This window comes from Felis catus, chromosome D2 (genome assembly GCF_018350175.1).
Source record: "Felis catus isolate Fca126 chromosome D2, F.catus_Fca126_mat1.0, whole genome shotgun sequence".
Classification (NCBI taxonomy): Eukaryota; Metazoa; Chordata; class Mammalia; order Carnivora; family Felidae; genus Felis; species Felis catus.
The window spans coordinates 80,526,106-80,545,404 of NC_058378.1; the positions used below are offsets into that span (position 1 = coordinate 80,526,106).

At 60.7% G+C, this 19,299-nt stretch overlaps 1 protein-coding gene across 7 annotated transcripts in view; it reads right to left on the reverse strand.

Moving 5' to 3' along the window:
• The window catches only part of CTBP2 (C-terminal binding protein 2), a 158,891-nt gene that overhangs the window by 4,391 nt on the left and 135,201 nt on the right, over positions 1-19,299 (reverse strand). For 6 of the 7 annotated variants that reach the window (XM_023241068.2, XM_023241069.2, XM_019813967.3 and 3 more), the window contains 5 exons: positions 8,159-8,313; positions 7,815-7,959; positions 4,300-4,506; positions 882-1,096; positions 283-413 (listed from right to left, as the gene is read on the reverse strand). In XM_023241068.2, coding sequence (XP_023096836.1) covers positions 283-413; positions 882-1,096; positions 4,300-4,506; positions 7,815-7,959; positions 8,159-8,313 — 853 coding nt within the window. Of the gene's footprint in view, positions 1-282; positions 414-881; positions 1,097-4,299; positions 4,507-7,814; positions 7,960-8,158; positions 8,314-17,430; positions 17,540-19,299 lie in introns of all 7 variants that reach the window. The other variant, XM_045040804.1, reaches the window with a different exon arrangement.

A 19,299-nucleotide genomic window follows, 5' to 3' on the forward strand; every position in this document is an offset into this window, starting at 1 on the left:
GCCTCGGCTGACCAACACACCATTCTTCTTCCTTTCAGATGCCTTCTGCCTCCCCCCGGGGGCCCCCTGGCCCTCCCACGCTCGCTTCAAGTACAGCATAGCCCTCAGGACAGAGGCCGGAGAAGGTCTCTCCTTTCCTGCCCAAGGAGCTGCTTCTCTGGGAAAGTGCCCCAAGTTCACGGTGGGGGCAGGGGCAGCCAGGTCTAGAAGTGGGCCCTGGGAGTTCCTGGCGTGAGGCCGGGAGCTGGGGTAACACGCGTGCCAGCAGCCCGCCAGGCTCACCTGAAAGGCTCCGATTCGTGCACGTCGAGGGCTGCCCCTCGTATCCTGCCTTCCTTGAGGGCTTGCGCTAAGGCCTTCTCGTCCACCAGCCCGCCGCGGGCCGCGTTCACTAGGAAAGCTCCTTGCCTCATCTGTGGGAGGAAGGAAGAGCCGTTAGATGCCACCACGCCGGAAGGCACCTGTACTGCGGTTTCGAGACGCCAGCCACGGCCCAGATGAGTTCTGTCCACCTGGCTACTGAACGCGTGTGCAGCACTTGGGAGGAAGGCAGTGTGGTGTCTCAGCGACAGCTGGAGGCAGCTGGGTCAGTTTCTGCCGATCCTGAGAGAGGGCCGGAGGGCAGGCCGGTTGGAGCTGTGACCGGTCACCTGCCTGTCGCTGCCTGGAGGCCAAACCTCATTAAGGCAGGTCCCTGCTGGGTAGCTCCTGCCAGTCCCAGCTCCACCTGGCCCATCCTGCCGAGGGGCCTCACCTGGCTTCTCATTCACGTCTTAGGGGACTGTCTTCCTTTTTTGCCAGTGTGTCCACGGACCGTTTCCCGTCCCCCTTTTGGTTCTGATGGACGTTTCCGGGGGCTGAGGGGATCTAGGTCCCGTTACCTGCTTTATAGTAAAGTCATTGATGAGGTGGTGGTTATGTTCGTTGAGATTACAGTGCAAGGAGACACAGTCGCTCTGGTACAGTAAGTCCTGCAGGGTGTAGACCCTCTGTACGCCCAGGGACCGCTCTATCCCATCCTGCAAGTAGGGGTCATAAAATAGGACGCTGAATCCGAAGGCCTTGGCTCGAACAGCAACCGCCTGCCCCGTGCGACCTGTGCAGAGAGAAAGAGTCCGAGTGAGCGAGTGCACGGCGCTCCGGGTGCCAGGCCTTGCGTGGGCCCCAGCGTCGCAGCCTCTGCTATTTCTGGGGGCCGGAGCCGGCACCTGGACCCAGCCCTGTGCCCAACGCTTGGGGACGCTGCAGGCTTGCACTGCTTAGCTTAGTGGGGCTGCAGGGGGTGGCCAGCTTCCTGGGTGAAGAGGAAAGGGCTTATTGCTTGTATTGGGGTACTTTTTTTTTTTTAACTTCCTATTACATACATTTTAAACCCAGAAAGAGTGTTCTAGTGAACTCCACCTACCCCAGCCATCAACAATATCCTCGAGGTCACGAATCACCCCTCCCCTCTGTTTCCGTGGGCACAGCAGGCTTCCTAACCCAGGCTTGCTTTCTCTAGACATCGAGGGCAGGAGCCGGGAACGTTCTCTTGCCAATTAGCACTGGGTTTGCTCCCGGAAGGGGCAAAGCGATCAACACGAACACCAGGGGAGAGCAGCCGGGACACAAACTGGCGAGGGAAACCGCTTTGACGGGGGGTGGGGGGTGGAGGCACGTCCCTGTCGGGCTAATTCTCAGGTGTGCGGGGGTGCCCCGACCCGCGGGGGAGGCCCCACGCCCCTCTCTAAGCAGGTCAGAACCCCGTACCACCTACCGGGACACGGAGGCCTCCCTGACTCCCACGCGGCGGTCATTGGCACAAACCCCCCGAACCCCAGGGGCGGCGAGCGAATCCTGCTTCCCAGAGTGGTTTTCAGCTTGAAAACGCAGTGGTGTGAGTGATGCTTGCACGGGCTCGGGCGGGAAGTGTGCACAGTCCATTTTTATCTAAAACCACTGCTCAACTGTGCAGGGGAGGGGGGAGGGAGGGACAAGGAAGGTGTCCCTTTCCAAACGAGGAAGCCCGCGTGGGGGCGACTTGGTGGTGGAGGTTTCAGGAGGTCATTCTGCAGGACGGCCGCAGGGTGATCGGCAGCTGACCGTCCCTCCTGGCCCCCTCCTTCCACGTCCCCGCTTGGATGCGGCGAAGCAGGAACCCCAGCCACACCCCGCCAGGGGAGGCAGGTGACCTGAGGTGACACACTGGAGGCGGGTGTGGCAGTGGCCTACAAGACCCCCGATGCACCTGAAATACGGGACCACGGGCCCCCACGCAGGGCGGCTGGGGGCTCACACCCAACAGTGAGGCCCCCACCCTTCCCCCACCTCACGGGCCCCCAGCCCCCTGCTTTACTTCCACGTCCTGACACACTTTGCTTCCAGATGGGGTTTCCCGGCTGCGGCTCTGGGGGCCGGAGAGCAGCCCGCCCAGATTTCACCAGGGGCGCTGCTACCTGTGCGGGACTTCCCTGACCCTCACCTTTTCCCGGGCTTCTACCTAGGCCGTGAGGTGTCGTGAAAGTCTCTACAAGACTGGAGGACTTCACTCCGTTCCTGACTTGGTCAAGACGGAGCCCTGCAGGAGGAAGGGCCAATGGCCTCGGCCTTCACAAAGCATACAGATGTCGTCACCATTGGCTGGCCGGCCCTTCCAGTTTTTGTGCAACTTCCCGACTTGGTGGCTGTCCTCGAGCACCGTCCCACCGCCAGCCCGGGCTGGGGCCACGCTGGGGACCTGCCCGCCGCACGCTCCAGGTTCTGCTGCGGCTTCTCAGCCGAGCCCCGGGCAGGCGAAGGCTTTCGGCCCCCGAGGCAGCCGTGGCAGTCAGGCCGCCTGCCTCTGCGCCCCCTCCCACCCCCTCCCAAAGCTGCAGTTCTGGAAGGCGGCAAGGAGACGTCACAGTCAGAGTGCATGGAGAATGTGGCAGGTGCTGGATTATAGTCCGGGGCACACGGGGCTCAAACCATGGGACTCGAGATACTGAAAGGGTCTTCAAAGGATGGGCGGCCTTCGAAGGGCTCGGCCAAAGAAACGACCCCAGGAAGAGCTTGGGGCCCGTGGCTGCTACCACGGGGCTGGGCCGCTGCGGGGGTGAAGGATGTGTGACGGGGGCGCCTGGGGGGCTCCGTCGGTTGATCTGGCTCTTGATTTTGGCTCAGGTCACGATCCCGTGGTTCGTGAGTTTGAGCTCCGCGTCGGGCTCTGTGCAGACAGTGCGGGGCCTGCTTGGGATTCTCTCTCTCCTTCTCTGCCCCTCCCCCACTTGCACATCCCTCTCTCTCTCTCAAGATAAATAAACTTAGAAAAAAACCAGAAGAATGCCCAATGTTCTAAGTAAGAACCACGTCCAAGAGCCACTTGGCAGAACGGGAGGCCTCCGGGCACCAGCAGAGGGCGCTGCGGGCCTCACACTCCGCATGTGCGTCTCCTACGGTCCTTTGTAGGAAAGTACGCCAGCCTCCGTTGTACAGTTTTAGAATTCCTGCGTGAGTGTGATCACCCCGACACCCGGGTTCTTAGACCCCGGGAGTTACAAAGATGTGCACCCCCTGAAGAAACCCAGCTCCTCCTGCCTTGTTCAAGCTGGCACCCAGGCCGTCCCAGCAGTCCTGACCCTCGGTCTTCCGGAAGCAGAGCCCTGAGCTAAGGATGAGTGACGGTTTGGGGAGCCCTCTGGAAGCCAGCCCAGCACTTACTACCCGGGCCGGGCTTCTCATGCCTTCTTTGCGTCCTAAGAGGCAGCCCTGTGTATCGCTTCCTTCCCGAGGTACAGACTGGGACACTGAGGCAGGGAGGTCGGTTAATCTCCTCAACCATGGAGTGGCCAAGCGGTGGGGAGGAGACTCAGCAAACACAAGCAAGCACCCCCGCCCCCCCGCCGTGCGCAGTGTGGGACCCACCTGAGCCCCTGGGTTGCTGACGCTGCATCATCGGGCTGCTTCCTGTCACAGCCCACCTGGTCCTTGATAACCTGCCCCAAATACACCCCGGGCCACTGGCTGTCGCCAGGAAGACCTCTTCCTGCCCCCCGACCCCAGGTGAGCTAGGCTGGTGTCCTGACCATGCCCAACCCATGCCACCGTCTGGCTCAAGATCCTTCAGTGACGCCCTGCTGTCACCCCGGCCTGGTGCGCGGGGAACTCGTCCACTTGGTTCAGACTTGGCTCAGCCCCTCCTGCCGCCCACCCAGCCACGGCAGACACAGCCGCCCAGACGGGGGAGCTCCCTCATCGGTCTCGTCCCCCCGGCCTCGGCTCCTCCAGCTCCCAGGGGACCGGCCACGGTGGGCGGGGACAGGGCTGGGCAGCACCACGTACCGAAGCCGATGAGGCCCAGCGTCTCCCCGCGGATGCGGGCTGCTCCCGAGGCCACCTCCCGGATCTGCTCGACGCTCTGGACCCGCGTGCCTTCCCGCAGCGCCTGGTACAGCCACGTGTTCCTCCGGTACAGGTTGAGGATGTGGCAGATGGTCGAGTCGGCCGTCTCTTCCACCGCCGCGGACGGGATGTTGCACACGGCGATCCCTGGGGAGGACAGGGCCGGGCCCGGTTCTGTGGGGAGGCTCCGGGACTCCGGGGCACTCGGCTGAGGGGCGGGGGCGGCAGGCCGAGATGGCCTGTCCGGCCGCAGACCGTGACCCCAGGCAGGGCCGGGTCTCCGAGGCCTGCCTGTCGCCTCGGGGACGCTGACCCCCCGGCTCTGACGCTCAGGGGCCTTCAGCCCCCAGGCTTGGCTCACCCCCAGGTCCCCTACCCGTCCCGCATCCGGCCCCCCCTTTGCTTCTAGACCCCGTGTTTCTGGGAAGCAAGCAGTGGACAGCTGGTGAGGGCGGGCCCACAGGCCCTGTGGCCGAGAGCCTGAAGGAACCACCCGAAGTCTTGGGCAGGAAGCGCTGGGAGACAGGACCCAGGACCATCCGTAACGAGCACCCCATTCTAGCAGCTGTGTTTCCACCCCACGAGGGCTGCCCAGAGGGCCAGGGTCTCAGCGACGCCCTCAGGAAGACCGCTCAGAGGATGAAAGCACCCACGAGCACATCATTCTACCTGGCCCATCTGGTCACGGCCACCTGCCGGGGGACAAAGCGTCTGACATCCTGGCTGACCAACCTTCCCCAAGCTGGAGGTCAGTCGTCTTGTGGAACAGCCACGGTGTGGCCCACACTTCACTTGAAATAGCCGGGCCTAGAATTCGGGCAGCGCTGGAAGCCATGGTTTATCGGTCTGGACAGATGGAGGCAGATGCTGGGATTTAAAGGACTCTTCTGACATTTGGGCTGCTTTTCATTCCTCTGAGGAACCTGAAGTGTTCCGGCCAAAGCCCAGCAGGACAAGAGCCGAGCGCGGACCCTCCACCCCCCTCCCCCGCCTGAGCCCCGAGAATGGCTGTACCCTGGGAGGGGATGTCCCAGAGAGGGGTCCCCAAGAGACAAAGGACTGTCCAGCCCTGAGGGCAAAGGCACCTTCCTCCAAAAACTCTAAAGCCTCGCCAGCCCTCTAGAGGTGCCGGCTCTTTCTAAACCCTCGCGGGTCGGTGGGCGTGGTCGAGTCAGGGCAATTCTCCAAAGGCTTTTAGGACAAGCTTCTAACGCCCACAGGGCAGGAGTGGCAGCTGCCTGACCCCAAGAGCTGAGCTGCTTTTTCAGTCCATGTTTTCACTCTCCACGGTCACCCCTCCAGAACCAGAGATAAAGGAGTTTGCTAGAAAGGCACACCAGGTGACAGCCTGCGGGCTCCATGCCCTGGGGCCTCCAGCAACCTCCCACCTCCCCCAGTCCAGGCCCAGGCAGGTGCCACCTTTGTTTCCTGAGCATCGCCCTGCTCTCAACCCAGACCACCCATCCCAGGGCCTCCAGTGTGGCGGTCTGGTCCCCAGACGGCTCCAGTGTGCCCCGGGAAGGGAGCGCCCGCCCAGCAATGCCGCACCGCAGGCCCGACCCAGGACAACCCGCAGCCACGGGCCATTCTGTCCTCACCTGCGGAAGGTCTGGGTACAGAATGACCTGGGAAGTGCAACCTGCAGACAGGACAGAGGCCCAGAGGCGTCCCGGGCAGCTCCCGCATCAGACCGCATCAGGGTCAATGAAAACACCAGGGCCGACATCCTTTAACGTTGTTCAAAACCGCAGGCCCCTGGGAACACCACCTCCCGGGGCCAGTGCGGACGTGTGGCCGGGTGAAGTGAGCACCTCTGGTTTTAGGGAGATGAGGGTCCCCTCCAGGCCCTGCCCGGCTGCACGGTGGCATTTGCCAAGGGGAGGGGTGGCCAAGTTTTGCTCAGGAGAACTTCCTGTATCTCGCTGGAGAGAAGTGGCTGGTTCCCGTCGAGGAAACGCAACACGAACATTTTCCCTTGAACCCAGGAGGCTGTGGCTGCCAGGAGCGGTTGGCGGGGGTGAGCAACGCTGAAGAAATGGGAAGGCGTGCACAGGCACGCGCATCTGAGGACCCCCCAGCCCATTAAACCACATTCTCCGTCGCTGTTTGAACTTGGGATTTCAGCTCTACCAAGAGCACAAAATGAGTCTGGAACGTGAGGTCACCCCTTTCAGAGGGGTGCTGAGAGGAGTGGGGACCCAGGAAAGCCAGCGTCATCTCCCAAGCCACCTGCCACCCCGCCCCCACTTCCAGAAGGGGGCAGGGGAAGGAGGCGGGTGTTGGGGAATGACCACCTCTCGCCTGCTCCTCTCGGGTTCACCTGCGGGGCAACCCCACCTGCCACACGCACGTTCCCAGGGCACCTGGAACCACTACATAGCGGCACGGCAGGCTCAGCACCAGACAGGCTCCGCCATGGCCAGGCTCCCTCTCCCCAGCTCACCCTGCGGCTCAGGTATCAGGTGCTCCCCAGTTCAGGGGAGGGAGCTAACCATTCAGAGAAACCCAGGACCTTCACCCAAAAGTCCAGGCTGGGACCTTGGGAGGGGAGGCTGGGGCCCACTGGGGTTCCCAGGGCTGAAAAGGCAGCAGGTGGGCACCTGAGCCGAAGCCAGGGCTGTGGGACGCCTGCTGCACGTGCCGGCACGTCCCTGGGGCCCACAGGGTGCTCAGAGGGCGCTGAGAGGCTGACTTGGGGGGGGGGGGGGGGGGGAGACGGACCCCTGGCCCATAGACGGCCCACCAGGGCCTCAGCACAGCCAAGGGCTGGGGGACTGGAAGGGCCTGGGTTCCTAGATTAGCAGCCTTGTGGCCTCGGGGCACCCTGCTCCTCACCAGGCACAGCACCAGACCTCGCACCAAGGAGCAGATCCGGCGTATTTCAAACACACAGCAAGGACAGTGACCAGGGAGCTGATGTAGAGGGACCTTGGAGCCTCCCAAAGAGAGCAGGACAGCCCGGGGATGCTTACTATCAATGCTCTGCAAACACCCGACGCATACGGAGTCCACACCAGGTGCTGGGACAGGGAGGCCACGGTGCCACGGGCCTACCCCGGGGCTCCCACCTCCCGCCTCTGCCCTTCTGTGGTAGCCCCCAGCGACAGGGCTGGACAGGAGGTGCCGGCGTCTGTGTGGACAGCAGCCCTTGGGAGGAGGAGGGTGGGGGGGCTCCGTGCCAGGACCGGAGGAGACCTACGGCCCCCCACTCCCCGAGCCCTGAGCCGCGCTCCCAGCACTGGTATTTCAGGATGACGGGTCCGCGCTGGCCAACACGGACCTGTGGCCACACACACACACGGTCCCCTCTGCAGGGAAGGGCTCCCAGTTCGTCTGGCTTCAGGTCCCTCACTTGCGAAGGCCGAGGCGAGCACAGCCACCAGGCGGGGCTGCCTGGCAAGGGCACCTCCCTGCGGCCAGAGCGGCAGGCGTGCGACCCAGCCCCGGGCACTCACCGAGCTCACCGGCAGCCTTGATGTCGACGTTGTCGTAGCCGCTGCCTATCCGCACGATCACCCTCAGGGCCTTGAACTTCTCCAGGTCCTCCCTGGTGAGGGTGATGGTGTGGTACATCATGGCGCCAACAGCTTCGTTTAATACCTGTGACGGGGGAAGCAGAACGCAGGCTGGAGCCTCGCCCCGTGTCCCCCATCGCCCTCGAGCCCGCAGCCGAGGATTTCAGCAGGGAAGCGACCGGCTGAGTGGCCCGTGGTTGTGCCAGGACTCTGCTGGTGACAACGGGGGGGGGGGGGGGGTTAGGGTTAGGGTTGGCCTGGGGGGGGGGATGGGGGGCGCCCACCTTCTCGTGGATCTCCTGAGTGGACTGTGCGTCACAGAAGGCCACGGTGGCCAGGTCCTTCAGGATGGGCATCTCCACGGTGCAGTCTCTCCCATCGAGCAGCGCCACCAGGGGGCGGGGGTGCAGGGGGCCGTTCATGATCTGGGGGCGGATGCCTGTGAGGACGGCAGGATGATGCGGCAGGTGGGCAGGGTGGCCTGTCCTCCACTGGTGGCTCTGCTCCGCCCCCACTCACACCTGTCGGCTCCACCCCTACCCACCTCCATCAGGCACGGGGGAACCCCACAGCTCCCTCCCTACTCCCTGGGCCCCCGGGGTTCAAAGACCGCGGACTACTTGGGAGTCACTGGGGAAGATTCCGGGACGAGCCAGGGAGACCCAGAGAGAACATCTGTCCGCCGGGTCTGTCCGGGTGGGGGTCCGAGGGGAACCCGGGTCTCGGTGAGCCATCTCCAATGATGTGCACAGGAACCACCGTGGTTCCTAACCCCACCGCTACGTGGAATCAGGCCAACAAGACACAATTGCCCCCTGCACCTGCCAGGGCCCTCGGTGGGGGGGGCTCCCCTCTGCTTCCCTGCCCCCACTGTCCTTCCAAACAAACAAGAGGGACATGTCATGGCTCCTGAGGAAATCCCTGGTAGAAACAGGCACCCTGGGCTCAGCTCATGACCCCTCTTCACCTGGGCCAGGTGGCGGGAGTCGTGCATGAGGGCGCACAGCTCTCTGGGGACTCGGGAGAGCAGAGAATTTCTCCGAGGACAGCAAAGCGAGCAGCCCCTCCTCGGTCGGGTACCAGCATGTCAGAGAGGTCACGTGTCCTGCCGTCAGACCAGGGACACCTGTCCCCACAGCTTGGGGGGTGGGGGCCAGGAGGCAGGCGGGGCCAGTTCTCCCTACACGCTGCCGAAGTGCGGACTGTCCCCCCGCTCCAGGCCGACCGGCTGGCTCAACGGGGCAGAGCGACACCCCCAACCCAATCGAGAGAGGAGCGGAAGCCTGAGGTAGGCGCCCGAGGCTGCGTGTGAGCCCTGGCACGTCCTCCCCGGTGATGCGGGAGCAGCATTTTCTCCAACAAAACCATTCCCTTCAAATCCACGTGCTGGCAAGTCTTGGACCTCGTGCCCTCCCGCCCCGCCACCCCCACCCCCCTGCGGGACCCCGGGACCCAGACGGCCAAGGTGGAATGACTCCCGCTTTCTCGACACATCACGTGTGGGCTGTCACAGGCTACAAGTAAAAAGGAGAAAGCTTCCCGCACATCTTCTGCTTTCAGATGTCAGGACAGGCTTGGACAGTGACCGGCACGTCAAGGCCGGGCTCAGTCTGTCTCGTTTCCTTCTTGCACAGAATGTACTTGTGCCGGCTCACGGGGCCTGCTGGGCATGGCTGGGCTCCTGGAGCCCCTGCCAGGAGCATGTGACGTTCCGGCCCTGGTGGCCTTTGTGTGACCACGGGGCATGGGGTGAAGGCTCCGGCAGAGGCTTGCACAGGCTGCGCTCAGCTGCGTGGTCTCCCGAAAGGTTCCTCTCCTGCCAGCCCTGCAAAGGCCGCTGGGGGTGCCGGCCGGGGCCCCAGACACGCGAAGCCCCCGCGTGACCAGAGAGGGCTCATCACGCAGCGCGACATGCTTATGTCAGAAGCTGAAAGCGAAATCCCCACCTGGAGCCGTGTCCACATTCCCACCAGCACGTGGAGGTGGGGAGGGTGTCCCCGTGGTGCCCACATGACCGCTGCAGTGGCCTCTCTGCCCCGGGAGAGCACTCCCACGCCACAGCTGCGGCCTCCTGGGACAATCACCTCATTGAACGAGGAGCAGAGAAAAGGCTTTTGTCCTGGCCTCAGAAGGGGCCAGGGCGCAGGATTCCTCTGGGCAGCGCTTTCTCCATCCCGGGCCGGGATGCACCCAGTGATCCAGTCCCTCCCAGTCTGCGAGTGCCAACAGCACTCCTGCCTAACCCACGACGTGGCTCCCCAGCGCAGGGCAGTCAAGTGAATCGAGCCCAACAGCCTCGGTACCAGGCAGGAAAACAGGGACTCCCCCACCCCACGACTTCATCAGACCTTACCCCGCGTGGCAGGTGGGGATCAGGGTGCCGAGGCGGTTTGTGGGCAGGGAGGGGTTGGTGAGCCCTCTGCTGGCGTTCTTCTTGGCTCAACTGGCAGGTAAGCCCCACAAGAGGTCAAGAGGAGTGTGTGCAAATGGGAAGAAGGATTCCCCAGAGACCAAGGGTGCCATCTTGAGACCAGCCCCACGGGCCCTGCCCTTCACCCCAACTCTGCAGAAGGAAGTGATGGACGGTAATTCACACGGTGGCCTACACCCTCTCATCTCATCCCTGAGATGGCAGCACCGTCCCCTTTAACAGATGAGAACGCTGAGGCACAGCGTGGAAAGCGGCCCCTGGAAAGGGGGCAGGGGGGCTCGACGTGCTCACTAAAAAGCTCTTGCCTCTGCCCGTCCTTTTGACCAACGAAAGGGTGAGACTTTGACCCGCCCTTCTTCCACCAGATTCTTCTGCCCCTCCCCCTACCTGCTACCAATCCCAGGGGCGGACTCCCATGGACTGGGGGTCTTCCACTGTGTGGTCAGATTGGCCCACCTGTCCCAAGCTGTCCCCCCTACAGGGTGCAGAACACCCTGACTTGCCTCTGAAGGAGCCGGCAAACGTGTTAATCAGACGATGTTTGCAGAGTTCAAGATCATAGTCAGAAACCCAAGTTGTTAATTAAAAAGCAACCACAGAGGAAGACGCCGGGCAGGCACAAGGCAGGCATCTAGAGCTATCCAAGACATCTGTAGAGGCCGAGGGCCCTCATCACAAGATGTCCATCCACAGCATCAGCGCATGGATCCCGTTACCTGGGCAACACGCTCCAGGTTGCCTAGCGATCGCCCCCCTCCCTGGCTTGGGTCGCCTCCTCTTTGGCGAAACCCACCCTTTGCCCTCGTTCAGGTTGGGCATGCAGAATGCAGCTGAGGCTTGTGCAGGAGACCCAGGGGCTCCCAGCGGAGGCCCCAGGCTCAGACACGGGCTGCAAGGCCTTATGGGGAAGCAGGAAAGGGCAAGGCGCAGGGGGTTGTGCTGGGAACGGATGCTGAGGCGGGGGGTGGGGGGCAGCTGCACGGGAGGCGGGTATGGGTGAGACCCACACGTGTCCTGCGTGAAGTGTGGGGGCCGCGGGAAACCCCACTGCTGAGGAAGAGAGAGAGCTGAGCCAGGCCACTGCCAAGATTCACTTCCAGTGAGGAAGGGACCATGCCATACATGTTCCCTCAGTCACAGCAGAGACTCGTCGACCCACTCACCAGAGAATCCAGCCACCCTGCTGCGCAGCACCTGCTGTCCCTACAGTGTTGTTGAAGTTGGGGTAGAGGTTCCCAGAAGACCCCAGAAAATGCCAGCGAAGGGAAGTTGCAAATAGACTTGCCACGTTGCCTCATATTAACCAAGGTACTCTTCATCGCTTCTGACATTTTGAGTAATTTTTAGTATTAGGATGTAATGGATGGGTTGTTGCAAATAACCCATTAAGGGACTAGGGGAAAGGGGGTACCCAGGGGCAAGGGCGAACCCTAGGCCTGGAGGGAGTGCCCCATTTCCTCTACAGCCAGGGGATTTGGAGGGGAGAAAGCCAAGGCACAATGAATAAGGAAAATTGACTAAAAACCGAGGTCTGTGACCAAAAGCAAGGGTACCGATAAGCAGACACTGCTCAAACCTCCAAAGGTGACATTCAGAAGCTCACAATGTCACTCTTATTCCCATGTCACGGCCAGGGCAGAGCCAAGTACGACCACATCCCGCACCAAGGAACAACACAGAAACAAGGAGAGAGCCCCTCACACAGTCCCAGAGACCCAACAGAGCCCGAGGAAACACCTGCTGAGGAGGATCTGAGGGTCCTGGTGGCCCTCTAGTCAACACGACTACTCCCTTTCTACAAGCTTGCCTTATCTATCTCAGGACAATTCCGGCTGCAGTTGGACACATCGCAAAAAATATATCACCACACTCCTTTCAACAACTTGTCCAGCATTAACTTTGCAGGGCTGGCTCCCCTGCTGTCAATTACTTGCTGGTTTCAGGCTCGCCTCTGCACAAGCAGGAACGTGTTCATCATCAGGGACGCAGTGCCCCAGCTCGAGGCCAGCTCCAATGGCTGTCCTCAGGCCCGGTATTACTTACAGCAGGAGCTGCACACAAAAAATGGTGAAATTAGCCATTCAGTGGAAAACAACGACGATGCCAGGGCGCGATGCTGATCGTCTCGGGAAAGACAAGTCCACTGGCCTCATGGATTCAGGAGGAGGAGAGGGAGGTCCCCAGGCAGGACACTGGCAGCTCTCTGGCCACCCGACCGGAATAGCACCCGATTTCTTCTAAGGAGCTGCTGCTTCTACGGGTGACACAGGCTGACAGGGTTGCAGTTGGACTAATGGGACCAGCTTCCCTAAGCAGAGTGACCGAGGGGAACCCAGGCTGATCCTGCCACGTGGAACAGTCCTGTGGGGTTTCTGAGACACATTTTCCGGCTCTCCTGGACACGGTGTGAGTTCGGCTGACATGCTTTCTACAGAACCATGCATCGTGTCTGAAGACCCGAGTTGGTTTCTGTTGCTTGCGACTCAAGAACCAAATGCCTGAGGTTTTTTTTGATTTTGCTATTTTAAGATTTCAAGAAACTCTGCAGTTTTACCCCAAAGCAAAGAGGCCACAATGAACATGTTTCGGCCGGCAGGCAGAGGCCTCTTTTTACAACCGACCGGATTTTGCCAAAGCACCCCTGCCCTGCACGCCTAGCCAGAGGCCCTGGAGCCAATCGAATAAAGGGGTTGTCAGTTCCTATCGCAAGGTGGTCTAGAAGGTGGGGAGAGGAGACGCGGCCTCACAAAGTCCCAGAGGTCCGCCGTGGGCGGGAGAGGGCACTCAGATCTGGACTTGCAGCCTCTGCAGCCCGGACCACTTCACTAGGGTCTGACCATGTGACCACATTGCCCACCACCCCAAGAACAGCATAGCATCCCTTTAAGTGCGGGTGACCCCCAACTAAAAAGCCACTTCCTGCCACCTTGCACAAACCAGCCCTCATTGGCTGGGCTCAGCAGTCCCGGTTTCTAGAAGGCCAGACACAGAATCCGATCTCGGGTCTGATAAGGAGCATATTTCACAGGCTTCCGTTTCTACAATCTAGAGCTCAAACTCATGACTGGGGGCCCAGCTGGGGACCAGATGCTGACTCTGGGTCACAAATGAACCTGCATCTGAAACTCGGCATTAAACTTGCCGACATGATGCGGCACCTGGGGGGCTCAGTCGGTTGAGTGTCCGACTTCGGCTCAGGTCAGGATCTCACGACTCGGGAGTTCGAGCCCCGCGACGGGCTCTGTGCCGACAGCTTGGAGCCCGGAGCCTGCTTCAGATTCTGTGTCTCCCTGTCTCGCTGCCCCTAACCCACACTCTGTGTCTGTCTCTCTCACAAATAAACAAACAAAAAACTTGCAGACATGGCTGTGCTGGGGGTGAGGGTGGGTCCATCCATCTACCGTGGTGCTCAGTGTTTTGGAACCTGGCCTGGTGATGGAGGTTGTGGCATCTTGGGTCTCGGTGCGAGGTCTCCTTGCTTGTAAACATGTTTACCCGTGGAATAAAAACTGCTCGAAACTGTCAGACACGGGATCTCGACAAGTGTCCCGTGGTTGGCTGCAGTTTGCTCAGAAGGCGGATCTGGAGAGCCAGCAAAGGCACAGTGACCGTCCCCGGAGGCCCAGGGAAGGCCCTGCGCACACGGCAGCTACTTTTGCCCTTCACGAGAAGTGACGTGGGAGAAGACGAGGCCGAGAGACCTCAAGGCAGCGAGCGTGGTAAAATGTGTGTTAAGTGTGGCACTATTCTATTTAAAAAAAAAAAAAAATTTTTTTTTTTATGTGTATTTATTTTGACAGAGAGAGTGAGCGAGCGAGCATGAGCGGGGGGAGGGGCAGAGAGAGAGGGAGACACAGAATCGGAAGCAGGCTCCGGGCTCTGAGCTGTCGGCACAGAGCCCCACACGGGGCTCGAACTCACGAACTGTGAGATCATGACCTGAGCCGAAGTTGGACGCTCAACTGACTGGGCCACCCAGGCACCCCTAGTGTGGCACTATTTTAAAGTTAAAAAAAAAAAACCAAAATCAAAAAACCTGTGGTTAGCGTTAGAAATCTCATCTTTGTTTCCACGTCCCCGCCTTTTCATCTGGCAAACCTGCTTTGTGACGTGGTGTCCCCAAGCAGCTCTCCCAGGCCGAGCGAGCTGTGTCCGCGTCCTTCCCATGCCTCCGGGGCCGTCTGGGGACACAGTCCAGGCCTGTGTCCCTGTCCCCATCCCCCCAGCAGAGTACCTGATTTTTCTTAGGTTGTCTCTGTTTTCATGTCTTGTTTTACACTTCCGACAGTCCCGCTGGGGGATGGGGGAGGCCTCCAGGCGGAGGGGATCACGGGGGGGGGGGGGTGCACGAGAATGAACGTGGAAAATGAACGGGCACGTATAAAATCTGGGGGCTGAGGATCTACAGCAGTTTCTGGCTTCACGTCGGGCAGGCAGCACACTTCCCAGCGGAGGCAGAAGTAAAGCCAGTTTGGTGAAACCAGCACCGGCCGACAGCTCGCGGCCCCTCGGAGCTGGGTCTGTCCTCACGCCTTCCCAACTGCGTGCTTTCCTCAGGCCCTGACACGTGGCCCTGGCCCGGCTCTAGGGACCCACAGAGGAACCACCTCCCTCTGGGAGCTCCAAACGCACAGGCAATCTGGAAGAGACGGCGATCCCTGGGGGGTTTCAAAACCAGGAACACGAAGGGAGTCTTAACAGGGCCAAGCGTGGAAGGCAACTTTTCTAGCACACAAGTTAAATCAGAACACCCCCAAATTCAGCTCCGGCTGGACCACGGTGGCCATTCTGCACACCTTGGGACGGCGAGAACGGAAGAGGAGAAAGGAAAGCGAACCAGCTAAGGAAAGCAAACACACAAGCTCAGGGCAGGCATCACTAATCGAGCTCGGCACTTGTAGCCTGCAAGTCCCTGTCGAGCACGCCGCCCCACGGAGCCACCCTGCAAGGCTAGCTGCCATCTGCCTGCCGCGTGGAGCCCAATCCCCTCTCGAAACCGGCGAAGGAAGGTGAAGGTCGAGGTTTACCACGATACGCGAACACTGCGAGCCTAAGAAGGGAGCAGGGAGGCTCCAGGAGAAGGAAGCAAAGGCCCACCCAGGATCAGACCCCGGGTGCCGCCCCCGCCAGGCCTGTGAGCCGCTGGGCTCCACGGTGGGTGCCTTGGTCTGCATCCATGCCCCTCACGGTGAGGAGTGTCAGCTGCGCCTGGCACGGGTCATCGACCACTTGGGACACCTGCCTCCTGTGGTGATCAAAGCCCCTTCCCGAGGAGACTTTGCTGCTGTACCCCACCCCAGCCCCCGAGGGGGGAGTGCACCTCCTCACCCCCGGAAATGGGCTGGCCTCGTGCTTTGCTCTGAACAACATCGGGTGGCAGGAGTGATGTGGCATCACTTCCGAGGTGAGTCCCCACAGGGTGGGCGTGGTGCCTTCCACATTCACAGGGGAATGTGTGCCCCCCCATGGTGCGAGGCACCTGGGAGGAAGGACCGCTGAGCGCAAGGCCCCGTTGGCCCCACTGACAGGGGGCCCGGAGTCATCTGCTAGGTGGTACAGCGGGCCAATGCACTCAGGAAGGCAAGGCCTGGGGGGTGGGGAGTGGCGGTGGGGTCGGACATGGTATGACCCATGCCCATGCTGCAGAAAGCCCTGGAAGCTTGTCCCCAGGCCTCGCCAAGACAGATCAAGTCCGGGTTCTTTTCAAACCCAGAGGCAAGAGCTCCCCTGGGGGCTGGGTTTGTGCAGGGGCGGGGGGGGGGGGGGCGCCCCAATCACGGTGAGGTGTGGACGGCTCAGTCATGGGATTCACAGTCACCAGCGTCCCTGTGTGAGGGCCTGGCCGTGGGAGGCTGAGACCCTGGTGTGTGGCCTTTTGAAACCACTTTCCCGTCTTCCCACTTTCTGGATGAGCCCCCAGCTCTTGGACTTCTTACTTGGAACATCCTAGAACTCCTACCTGATGCTAAGCCTTATGGTCGGGGCCTTAGGAGCCTCGTGTCAGAGGTCGCTCTTCCTGTCTGGAATGGAGTTCAACCCTTTACTCCACCAGCACCGAGACCCGGGGAGGCGACAGGGTCCACGCGGTGACTGATGGGCGAGCAGTGGCCTGAGGGCAGAGCCCAACACGGCGACCCTGAGCTCTGTGATGTCACCGCAAGGGGCAGAAATTTATTCAACTCGACCCTGACGAAGGGCTAGCCCCAGGCCAGGTGCCGGAAAGACAGCAGGAGTAAAGAGCAAGACAGAACCAGCCTGGCTCAGATCTGGCGCAGGGGGCCGGAAAGGAGCCAAGTCCTCTGCAAGCTAAGAGAGCGGCAAGGGCCACGCCATCCATCCCTGTGCGGACCCTCAGCCTCTCTGGCCGTTGGCCCAACTCTCTCCAGGGATGCGCGACACAACCAGGCAAGAGGAAGGCTCAGCACAGACACCTCGCACGCAGCCCACGCTCTCCTTGGCCTGGGAGCACCAGCGACTTAGAGGCAGCTGGGTCTCCCCAAGGCCACGTTCTTCCCCTGAGCTGTGGACCTACTAAAAACCACTGCATCGCACGTTACCAGGTGACGGGTACAGGCCCGAGTGCTCTCTCAGTGAAGCTGTTAGGAAAATAACACAAGGGTGGGAAAACCTGGCCTCGCCAGGCCCTCCGAGCACCCAGGGGCCGGACTGTCGGCGGGAACGCGCAGAAGGGGACTGACTCCCCAGAGGGCTGGCCGTGTCCCACGGGGGCGCCTGGTTTTAAGCCACTCCTCAGCTCTGATTTTAATGTTGTCCGCAGTCAGCTGGAGGTTCAGATGGCCACAGGATAAGGAGATTAGCTTCTTAAATAAAACATGGATCTTAATGAGTCACGGCCCTCCCAGGGAGGTGCCTGCAGGCCACCTCCTTTTGTGGCTCAGGTAACAGGTGGACAGAAAGCCAGCCACGCGGGTGGCTCTCAGGTTCCCAGGAGCCTGAGCCACCGCCCCCTCCCCACCCAAGGCTTGCGGGGCGGCTGCAGTTAGCCCAGTGTGCGCGTGTGCTCCTGTGTGTGGGGACTGCCAGAATAGAGAAGCAGGTGTCTACATTTGCGGGAACCACATCATCCAGTAAAAAAACCCAAAAAACAACATAGAACTTCTGTACCTCCAGAAAGACAAGCATTTGTTGTCGCTTTAACTGGTTCCTTAGAGCAACCCAGGGAAACTGTCCCAGCCGCCTGAACCGTACAGAATGTCCACACCACACCGGGGACCTTGAACAGAGAAAAGTGACAGCAACTTTTCCTTTTTCCCACAGAGCTTAAGAACAAAACCAAGAGCCATTTATTACTTGCTTGAAACCATTCCCGTGGACACTCACACGCGCAGGTGCCCCCCAGCCCTGCCGCGCTCGATGCATCCTTTCCAGAGTGGCTCCTGGCTTTGAGGGTGTGAGCCGTGTCACCCTCACCAGTCGCCAGGGGGTCCCAGGTTTCAGGTGAATCCCTTTGCCCTGAAGGAGCTCCTGAGGCAGGGGGGGATGAGCTTCGACCAGCTCAGGGCCACGGGGACAAGACAGAAAACCAAGCATGCGGGTGCAGGGCACATTTCCACAGCCAAGGATGCAAGGTTCTGCTTCTATTTGTGGTAAAACGTGATTCATGTTCTGGATTTCCCCAAAGGCCAGTCTCACGTGGGTGGTCCTGGAGCGCGGAAGGAGGGAGGACGGGCTGGAGGGATGTAATCTGGGTCCAAGGGCAGCAGACACTCGGCTCAAGACCAACCGACCCCCAGGTTCAAGGACCCACTGGCTTCCCATCTGGGCGAAGTCACAATTCACCTTCCAGTTTCCCAGCATGCCTTGGGCCTGGGACCCAACTTGCCTGATGACAGGTGATCCCAACAGCTTAGGGGAGAAGGTGGGCCTTCAGGTTCCCCTCTCCCGGGCAGCACTGGCTACCTGTCAATCAAGAATCCTGGGGTTTCTCACAGCAGGGATGGACCGTTCCCCGTGGGGTTGTTCTGGATTTGGGGCCCAAGAGACGAATCGCAGGGTGGTTAATTGTCATCCAACGTGATCTTGAGGCACCAAAAGAAGTCAACCCCTCCCTCTGTGGTACCCTCCAAGCTGGGACCTCGCCCAGGGCCCACCCAAGTCCCTCTGGTCTGCTGGTGGCCCCTGGAGCCCCGAGAACAACGGAGACTGAAAAGATGTATCCAGACCAAGTCCCAGAACACCACAGAATGTTGAGCAAACTGAAGAGCGGGTGGTCCCGTTCCCCAAGCCACTCTCAGGGACACGAGGTCATTCCTCGAAGTGCCCTAAGAACCAACAGGCACCCATGGGCCCGGCTGATAAGAAACCCGGTCTGGCAAATGCCAGCTTGGCTCTCGACCTCTGCCCCTAAAAGCATTAACCCAAGGACGCCACGGACCGACGCTTTGCCAGACCATGCTTACAGGAAGCCACCTGATGGCAGCCCCTGGTCAGGCGGGCTCGCTGAGGCTCCAGGGGAGGCTCTGGGGTTCGGGATGTGCAGGCTTGGAAGGAGGAGATAGTTCCCCGAGGCCTCGGGGAAGGGATGAGCTCAGAGGACTGAGCTTCGACCAGTGCTGGTGGGGGAGCAGGGGGAGCATGACACAGTTCAGTCCCTCCTAAACGTTAACTGGAGAAATGGTCGAGCCATCAGGCCTCGTGGAAAGAGGACAGAGGTAAGAAAAGCAAGAATTCGTCACCCAGAGCTCCCCACACCAAGTATTTTTTCCTAGAAAATACTCAGAGTGTGTAGGGTATTTACCAGTTACCATATGTCTGTTTCCTTGGGCTTTCAATTAGCCCGGGGTGGGGGTGGGGGTGGGGGTGGGGGAAGAAACGTGTTCCACAGCCTTCGACAGAAGCTCTGGGCAAGCTAACGAAGACTGTTCACGGCCCTGAGGTGCTGCCCCGGAGAAAACCTTAGCCATTTATCGTTTAGCTCATAGACGGTGCCGGACGTAACACGCCAGCCACGTGGGAAACCATCCACGCAGGTGT